Source organism: Motacilla alba, chromosome 8 (genome assembly GCF_015832195.1).
Source record: "Motacilla alba alba isolate MOTALB_02 chromosome 8, Motacilla_alba_V1.0_pri, whole genome shotgun sequence".
Classification (NCBI taxonomy): Eukaryota; Metazoa; Chordata; class Aves; order Passeriformes; family Motacillidae; genus Motacilla; species Motacilla alba.
Window position 1 is genome coordinate 11,543,995 of NC_052023.1, and position 8,165 is coordinate 11,552,159.

Sequence of the window (8,165 nt, forward strand, 5' to 3'; positions counted from 1 at the left end):
TCAGGATATTCAATATTCAATGTTTACATAATGCTTATTTCTTACCTCCTTTTCTGCCACATTTGTTCAAAGGCATCAGCAAGCTCTACATTCGTGATTTCTTCAGAATCTTGAAATTTTAGGAAACCATTTCCACCATGGCCTGACAGAAAGATCAGAAGTTAGGCAAGGATGTAGGCTAAAGAAGATATATAGCCTTGTTGATAATTTTTCTAAAACAAGGTAAACACAATTCTCTTTCTACATAGACAGTCCAACAAAACAAAATATTGGTACAGTAAAAACAATACCCATACACCATTTCAAAGGGAAACTATACTGGCTTAGTACAGCTTTACAGACATTTTTTCTTAATCAGAATGACATGCTAAAACCAGAAATAAAATCTTTTTGTCAATCCTTTTGTGCATTTGGACTACTGATGCTTTCAACAAACCCATCCAACTGAGCACGCATCAATAGATTGTACACAGAAACCTGCAATTACCTGTCATATATATTAAAATATTGCTTCTGTCATCAGAAAGAAGACGTTTCGATCGTGGCGTGCTTGGTGGGATTCTTCCCGTTAAAACACGCAAGAAATTTTCCACAGTAACCTATGAATAGAAGCATAAGGGTACTTTCTAAAGATAAAAATATTGATCAGCCATAGGCTGGGTTACAGAAATTAAATAATGGAACACTAAAACATGCAGTGTATCTAACCAGACATAGTGTGCTGTGGTATAAACTGCATAAACATTTTCTGTGTAAGGTTTAATTCAGGTTAAGAATCATGTGGTACCTTTTACTTTACTCCATTAACATCAGCCTGTTGCTCAATTATATCCAGTAAATCTACCACCATTATAATTTTTAAATACATTTACATTGATCTAAAAACCTGTCAGCATATAGCTTCATTGCGCCAAAGCTGCTCCTGTACTCACAAAATGCTCCAACATTAGTGTGTGTTACCATGGAAAAACAAAAGTTTAAATTCCCTCTGCAACTCAGGAAAGAAAAAACAAGATCAATTAAGTTACATAAGTCTGAGTGATCAGAAAAGATCCATCTAAATGGTGACTGCAAGACATCCTATAAAACACCACTTCCTCTCTAAGTACATGTGCACAGCTCAAATGCCAGCAACAAATCCATAGCCAGGAAAACACGTGAAAAAATAATGCATCTCTATTCCAGTTCTGTGTCTTCACTTCTTTGTATAAAGCTTCAGAGAAATAAAACATCTACTACATACTTAAATACTACCCAATAAAGCTTTAGCAACAATTCTGCAGCACTATTAAACCAAGAAACTGATGTGTAATTTTGTCTCAACTAGGTGAAGACATTGCCTGGAATATTACATGAAAAGAAAGGTGACAGAATGCAGATTTTTATACAGTAATTGCTTTACAGTAATTGCTTTGCAATTAAGTTATGGCTTTTGTTTTATTTTAGGAGCATATACTTAAGATTAGGAATTGAAGTACATCTACCTAATGAACAATTCACTTGCACACCAGAATTTTCACAGTGTTGCCAAGATGAGACACTGAGCAGTCATTTCCAGAGAAATTTCAATAATGTGAATCTATTCCATTATTTAAGATAGATACACTAAACAAGTTTCTAGTATAACGAACTTCAAACACAAACTCAAGTATCAAGGAGGGGATGTATTTTACTCTCATCAGCTGATAATAAAGGCCCAGCCCAAAACCAGTAATATGAACAGAAAGACTGCCTCAGACTTCACAGATGCTACATAAATCTTTAAACTAACACTTTAAACTAACACTATAAAAAAATAAAGAGTCAGTGTTTTAATTAAAGCACAGTTACCTCATAGCTTCTGTAATCCACTTCCACATCATCTCCATAGACATTTAGCTCCATGTTTTTATGACTAAACACAGTAGCAGGTTTGGGATTTCTGGGATTACATGCCATATCATCTGCCAGCATCAAGACAATGTGACTGTGAAAAATAAGAAAAAAATATTTCAGACATTCTGTTTTCACATAACAATCAAACAGAAATTAGAATAAGACTGTTCAACAATTACAGCAATAGCTTGGATCATTAAAAAGATTCCTGGAATTGCAAGTGAAATTTTTCATAGTTATACCCTTTTTCCTTATGAGCATCCTCAGTATTACGAAGATGTCACACACACACAGAAATGCAGCTGGCTGTCATTTATCCACAGGACTTAGTCAGGCCAAGGATGAGCATGAGAGTATTTGACATCAGCAACTTTAGTACACAGGCTTGCCTGAACCTAAGGGACCAGAGCTCTTCATAAAAATATTCAGACAATATTTTAAAGGACACCAAAAACAACCAACTCCAAGAATCATGATAAATGTTTATTTTTTCAATGTGATTTTGAGTAGTGTAAGGAATTTTTGGATGGTTTATTTTTTTTGTCTTGTCAGTATTTTGAAAGAAGTCTTGCAGCAAAGAAAGAAAATCAGATAAACAGAAATTGAGTTTCAAAATCCACTCTTTCAAAAACCAGAAAGCCACTCCTTTTTTTTTCTTTTTTTAATATAATAAACACGGAGAACAGGATGTTACTGTCAGTGCATTCATAGTTGAGTGGGAGTTAACTGGGGACTGCAAGTGTGCAGTTTTGGACTTGGACAAAAACCTGCCATACTAATTCAATCCATCAGAACATGCATTTTGCAGTGATGAAGCAGGCCACACCTCTTTAGGGAGATGTGCTGGAGAAACTACCAGTCCTCTAAACTACCATTAAAACCAGGATCACAAGGAATTCTATAGGAGCCTATGGTACATATAGGTTATTACACAATGGATGCTGGTGCCTTAAATTCAGTTCCACAGTTCGGATAGAAGTGAATTACACTCTGAAACAGCTGGAAAGAACTGTGCCAACACTGCTAGAACTCCGAGTAGGAACACAATGATACCTTCAGAATCTTCCTATTCCCATTGTCAAAGAAGAGAGACTGTTCTAACCCTTGTGCTATCACTAGAGAAACACAACTTGTACAGACAAAAAACTGGTTTCTCAAATAAAATCAAGCAAAATGGATTTTTTTCAAGGCAACTGTCAATATATAGGAGTCGCTCCTATAGTTCAAAGCCTTAAAAGACTCAGAAGTGGAAGTCTTACATCTTAGTACAGTCACAGTTACCAACATCTCCACACTAAAAGGAAATTAAAGTACAGAAAGACTCATCTCTCACAGTAGTACTGTCATTGCTGAGTGCATTTAGCAATTTTCATATTACACTTTCACCAATTTGCTAAGTGGCACATTTTAGTGGCTAGATCCAATTAGCCTGTTCCAAATGGAAATTTTATTATGCAACTTGTTGCTTTTCCTTTGGAACAACATTGCTGCACTTTTCACCACACTGATGTGCTTGCATTCTTCCTATTCACTTTTATCCAGTTAAACTGGGAAGAAAAATGTATTTCCATACTCGGATAGCATGAGAACTTTAGTAGCACATTTGCAAGAACTGGATTCACCAAGATTCCCTCACCTATCAGGAATGCCCAGCCTCTTGACACTTCTGTACACTGAAAGAGTATTTGCCACGTGACGATAATTAAACCAGAATCGAGATGTACACACCTTGAAACAAACAAACAAACAAAAACCCATATTAAATAGTGTAACGATACAAAGTGGCCTGACACATTGCATCAGAAGAATGTGGTTACAGGAATATTTAAATAATAGTAACAACTCAGAAAGAATATAGTAACACCAAGAGACTCATTATATAAGTTCTGTAAATCTTAGTTGTCCCAAAGCAAAAAATTCTGAAAGTAAAAGTTTATTAAAAAAAGTTCCTAGCATACTGACTCAAGATAAAATTGTCATAAACCCTTACTAAATATAGAAAGTGGCACTTTAGGGAACAATCCAGCAATAGCAACTGGATAAGTTAATTTTTTTCGTTTGCTTTCTCCTTATCAAATGGAAGAGAGATCAAAGGAAGAGTTCTCATCTCAATAGCAATCCCATTCTGGGAGCACTCTTCCACAAAGGCATAAGTGAATTAATTCATGCAGAAACCCCACACAGGGGAAAATGCACTGAGGACATTTGCATTTATGGAGTCCAAGTAAGAGCAAAGTGAGCTCTAACCAATACAAATACAAATGAATCTGGATACAAATTCTCAGAGTTTAATTTCTACTATTCTAACAGGCAAGGGGTCAGGGCTCAGCCATTCCCTTTACTTACTCCCTAAATCAGGTTCTGATTCAGACATTCCAAAAGCTTCTAGAAGAGGTGACTTAAAAACCACAAAAACAGAGATGCAGGAAAAAGCATTTAGATAGTTTTTTAATTTTCCAGCTCTGAATGTAGAGCTGTAAGTCACACTACATAGCATCTCTTTCTCTACTATTTTCATAATAAGAACCGAGTTGTAGCTTAAGTAATAACAAAATTCAGCCTGAAAGGATCCCCTTGTGTATCTATCATTCTGTCAGTTAGGAATTCCAAAAAAACCCCACAGGAATCAGTCCATGAGGACATTTGCCTTTCAGCAAGATTTAATGCTCTGAAAACAAACTGTGTCCAACTTAGCTGAAACATTTCAAAGTTTCACCTGCCCCCTGCCTCCAGTACCTCCCTTAGAACACAGTGGAAAGTCTAAGCTTTAAATATAGTTATCCACACTGCAGCACATTAATTCAAGCTATTGATGAGGTGGGATTGCAGTTTGATCCCAGGTTTGAAGTGCCTGACAGCACTGGTTTACTGCTTAAAAAATTAGTAGCAACTGCTACAAAACTCAACGATGAACCACTGAGAAAATAAAATCAGCAGAAAATGTGTTCAGTACAGACAGTATAGGTCCTTGGACCTAATTTTCCACCTTCTTTATGTGTTTTTATAGGTACTAATAAAAGCATCTATTTGTTAATAGTATTAAAATAGTAGGTTATGTTTTAATAGTTTCAAGTTTGCACATTGTAGAATACAGAAATTATTCCTTCAATTAGTTACTGTTAACTTTCCTTTTATATTGCTCAGTTTTAGTATCTGGAAAGCAAACAGCTGCTACTGAGTAATTACAATAGTGTTCTGAAACAAATTAGTCATTAAGACCTGAATTGTGATTAAGAACCAATTGTGCAGCATGATTCAAAGCTAATAAAAGTTACATGGCAAAAAAAAAAAAAGAATTAGGGTATGAACAGTTGATCTAAACACTGTATTGCCTCAACTGATTTTATTCCCAGTCTGTTATCACAAGTTAACAGATTGAATAAGAACAAAAATGAGATACAAATTCTGCCTTTCTGGTGAAAGAGACCAGACTTCCCTGGGATCAGAATTGCACCTTTTTTTCAATATGCAGTATGCTAATTTAACTATTTTAATGCTTTCAGAACTTTTGTTTCATGAATCCTGCTATGTAGCTAGACACATTGAGTGCTTGAAATTCGGTCATATTGAAAAGATAATTTCATTACAGTGTAATAAATTTGCAGGCACAATTTCAGATTTATTCATTTCCAAATGTCTATCTTTCCATTTCTTTCAAATGAGCATGACTCTTGAATGACTTGCCATTTCAGCTCCTGATGAAAAACTGTCAACATATTTGGAGGAAAACAACCTGGACCATGCTTACCAAAACTGCCCAGTTATTTGTATGTCCACTTCTAAAAAACTGCTCTGCTTGATCCTGAAAGATGAAAAATGCTATAAGAAAGAAATGACCACTCATAGTTTTGTTATTTCCACAATAGTGTTCAATGCACATGTTTACCCCACATTAATACTGAACAGACCTTAAAAAGATAGAAGAGAGGTGTTTTTCTTAACATTTGCACATTTCATGTTAACTGCTCCAAATCTTTCCCTGAAACTTGCTACAGAACAAAGAGGAACTATTAGTCACTTGCATCTCAGTTAAAAAAGCCCACACACCTCTACTCCAAAGGACACTCCAAGAACAAAATAATGTGATTTATTGACCTACGGTTTCACCCTTAATGAGAAAAGAGGCTAGAATTCAATTCAATTCAATTTTCAAAAGCAGGAAAGAGAATCTGCAGTTTGAACCCACTTTAAATCCAAGGTGGTTACATTTATCTTCCAAAATCAGAACCTATGACAGCAACCTTCTGTATAATCTGTGTTCTCCATAGTTCCCACTTTCCTTTGCAGATAAGAGGGCTCTTTCTCCTCAACAGAGAGTATAAATCAGGACACAACAAGGGGCTAAGACTTCATAGAGGTAAGGGAATAAGTCTGTCATGGGGCAACAACCCAAATCTGCTGACTCTTAAATCAGACTCTATTAATTCTGAGGAGTTATGGGATGATGCTTGTGGTCTTACACAAAACACATAGTAACACAAATAGTGTTGTACTTCAAGCAGCAAACAACTCGCAGTTTAATTAGTCATCCAGAGATTGTAAGAATATTTCTATTGTTCAGGGTGCGGGGGTTGTTTGGTCCTAGCTGTAATTAATTTCAAGCATAACAACTTTTTAATAACGCAGCATTCAAAAGCAAACAACACTCCAGATGTAGCGTGGGCACAGTACATTAAGCTAATTGCTGAAACATGAAATTACTCCCACCTGACAAACCCACCGGCACCTGCCGTGTGCCAGCGCCTCGCACCTGCGGGACGGGCACCGGGCCGGGGAGCCCGGGCCGCTCCTCCGCCCCGGGAGCGCCCGCACCCGGCCCGGGGCACCCCGAGCGCGGCCAGCCGGCTCCGGCAAGGGGCATCACACACCCAATACAAGTTACAGCGCGTGGCCAGGGAGAAACTGAATTTCAGAAACTCGCAAGAGGATGAAATGCCTGAGAGTTTGTAACTTTCGGCAGTTTGAACAAGGCACCGACGCTCTCGGCACACAGAGAGACGCCGTTCCGCCCACGGGGCAGCGCCGGGAGGCTCCGCCCGCCGGGAGGCAGCGCCGGGGACCGCGGCTCAGTATCGGTGCCCGTCGTACCGACAGGGCTCCTGCTGCGTGCCGCCAGCGCCTCCGGACAGCTCCGCGGGCAGCCCACGGGCGCGCTCCTGCCCGCCGAGGGGCGGCGATGGGGACGCCGGCAGCACCGAGCCCCAGGCGCCGCCCGCCCGCCCCCTCGCTCTCAGGCCCCGCCGCGGCTCCCCCAGCCCCGTACCTGGAGGCCGCCGGGCAGCGCCGCGCCGCAGCAGCTCAGCAGCAGCAGCAGCAGCGCGGCGGCGGCGCGGGCCCGGAAGGCGCCGGGCACGGCGGCCGCCATCTCAGCCCGCCTCCTGCGCGGGCCCGGCCGCCGCGGCTGCCGGAAGGGGGGCGGCGGCCTGTGCGCAAGTTCCGCGGGGCGGGAGCGCCGCCGGCCCGGGGCTGTGCCCTGCCCTGCCCGCTGCCGCCGGCCCGGCGCCTCGGGAGCGGTGCCGCTGCTGTGAGCGCGGCGGGGCTCGGTCACGCACTGAGCTGTCTGGGCCTCCCCGGCTCTGGAGAGCCCGCTCCAGCCCGGGCTGGCAGGGCAGAGGCGGTAATGGCAGCCTGTCTGGCGTTGCCTGGGCACGCAGGTTCACCCTGGCTCTGTGGTGGGCTGGGGCTGGAAAACACCGGCAGCGCATCTCGCCTCTGGCTTGGTCGGCTCCTGCGGGTGTAACAGCAGCCGTTCCTCTCAGCCGCCTTCCAAGAATTCCGTGACATCCTGGGCTCTAAGAGGGCAGGGCATGGCGAGCTGTGAGCCGAGGGTGTCATCAGGTTTTGGTGGCCACAGGGCTGCCTTGGAGAGCAGGGAGCGGAATCCACCTTTGGCAAGGGAGGGAGTGGATCTAAAGGTTGATTTTTTTTTTTCCCATGAAGTCTTGCTATAGCTTTGCCTGTAGTGCATTCATCCCTCTGAGCTGATGCATCATCAAATTTTTATTTCAATGTATTGAACCACTTGGTATGATTCTTTTATTTCCACTATCTCATCCTGTCACTGCTTTGTTCAATTGCCTGATGCCTTCCATTAGTGAAGATGCAGAATCTGCCCTGAACCATGGAAGCTATTTCCTGCTCCGTGTACTTGTCACCAGTAATGACTCTCTCAGACAGGAGCACATTTCCATGTATTGATATTGGAATTTCAATAGCATCATGTTTGCTGTTTTAAAGCATCACTGGTTTCCTTGACAAAAACAATCACCTGTTAGTAGATGGTACTTACT

General features: G+C 41.4%; 1 protein-coding gene across 1 annotated transcript in view; it reads right to left on the reverse strand.

Annotated features, from left to right (window-relative positions):
- Positions 1-7,297, reverse strand: part of PIGK (phosphatidylinositol glycan anchor biosynthesis class K) — a 64,934-nt gene extending 57,637 nt beyond the window's left edge. The window contains exons 1-6 of the mRNA XM_038145197.1: positions 7,139-7,297; positions 5,624-5,677; positions 3,512-3,603; positions 1,831-1,966; positions 488-599; positions 46-142 (exon numbers count right to left, since the gene is read on the reverse strand). Coding sequence (XP_038001125.1) covers positions 46-142; positions 488-599; positions 1,831-1,966; positions 3,512-3,603; positions 5,624-5,677; positions 7,139-7,240 — 593 coding nt within the window. The 5' untranslated portion in view covers positions 7,241-7,297. The remainder of the gene's footprint in view (positions 1-45; positions 143-487; positions 600-1,830; positions 1,967-3,511; positions 3,604-5,623; positions 5,678-7,138) is intronic.
- Between the last annotated feature and the right edge of the window lie 868 nt (positions 7,298-8,165).